Below are 1012 nucleotides of genomic sequence, written 5' to 3'. Positions count from 1 at the left end.
TAAAATCAGAATCCTTCTTAGGCTCATATTCTCTTTACCATAAAAAATTCCCCCACCCCTCCTCTTGCACTCCAGTTAGACTTCCATCCCTCGACCAGTGTCATGCCAAAACTGTTAACGAGAGGACTTTCTACCTCCTAGGATTAAGAACGTGTCTCTGGCTGGCTGTGGCTTCCTAGCATTATACCTTTTAGGTGCAATCAAATGCTTGTTGACTGTCTGTCCCCATGTCCTGAAGGAGACTGTTATTTCGGGAGCATCTGCAGGAGCCCTGATTGGCTCAGCACTGATCTGTCAGGTACCTATTGATGATGTGAGATATCAGTTCCTGAATGCGGCTGTTGAGGCCAGAAAGTGGGCAATGGGGCCTTTCAGTCCAGGGTTCAAGTTTGAGGATTACCTTAGGGCAGGCATCGAGCTGTTACCTCCTGATGCCCACCTGAGGGCCAATGGGCGGCTCTTTGTGTCACTTACAAGAGTTCGGGACATGTCTAATGTGATTGTATCTGAGTGGGACTCTCGCGAAGACCTGGTTCAAACGCTAAGATGTGCTTGCTACATCTTGGGGGCATCGGGGATGGTTCCACCCACCCTACATGGAGAATGGTTCATTGATGGGGGATACAGCAACAGGCAACCTGTGGTCAGCAAAGATGCTCTCACCATCAGTCCATATGCAGGAGATGCAGACATATGCCCAGATGAAGAGCCGACACGCAGGAAGGTGAGCTGGGCCAACCACACAGTCAATATGTCCTATAGCAACACACTGCGCTTGTACCAGTCCCTGATGCCTCCTGCACCCCACAAACTCAACCAGTACCATACTCAGGGTTATAGAGATACATGGCGGTACTTGCAAAGAATGAAATCGAAGCTGAGAAGTAACTGAGCAAGACTTTGTATATTGCACCCGTCTAAAAAATATTAGGTGGTTAGTCAGGAAGATGTGATACTAATGATTATTTGTATTGTGAAGTAGGTGATTGTAGATATGTAAACAGTCAACCCT

The 1012-nt window shown here is 47.5% G+C and overlaps 1 protein-coding gene across 1 annotated transcript in view; it reads left to right on the top strand.

Annotated features, from left to right (window-relative positions):
• Positions 1 to 999, top strand: part of LOC119591944 (patatin-like phospholipase domain-containing protein 2) — a gene marked incomplete in the record, with an annotated part of 14224 nt that extends 13225 nt beyond the window's left edge. Inside the window, 1 exon segment of the mRNA XM_037940698.1 lies at positions 142 to 999. Coding sequence (XP_037796626.1) covers positions 142 to 892 — 751 coding nt within the window.
• Between the last annotated feature and the right edge of the window lie 13 nt (positions 1000 to 1012).

This window comes from Penaeus monodon, chromosome 29, assembly GCF_015228065.2.
Source record: "Penaeus monodon isolate SGIC_2016 chromosome 29, NSTDA_Pmon_1, whole genome shotgun sequence".
Classification (NCBI taxonomy): domain Eukaryota; kingdom Metazoa; phylum Arthropoda; class Malacostraca; order Decapoda; family Penaeidae; genus Penaeus; species Penaeus monodon.
Note: the sequence above shows the minus strand (reverse complement) of the source record. Positions and strands in the feature narration are given on the sequence as shown.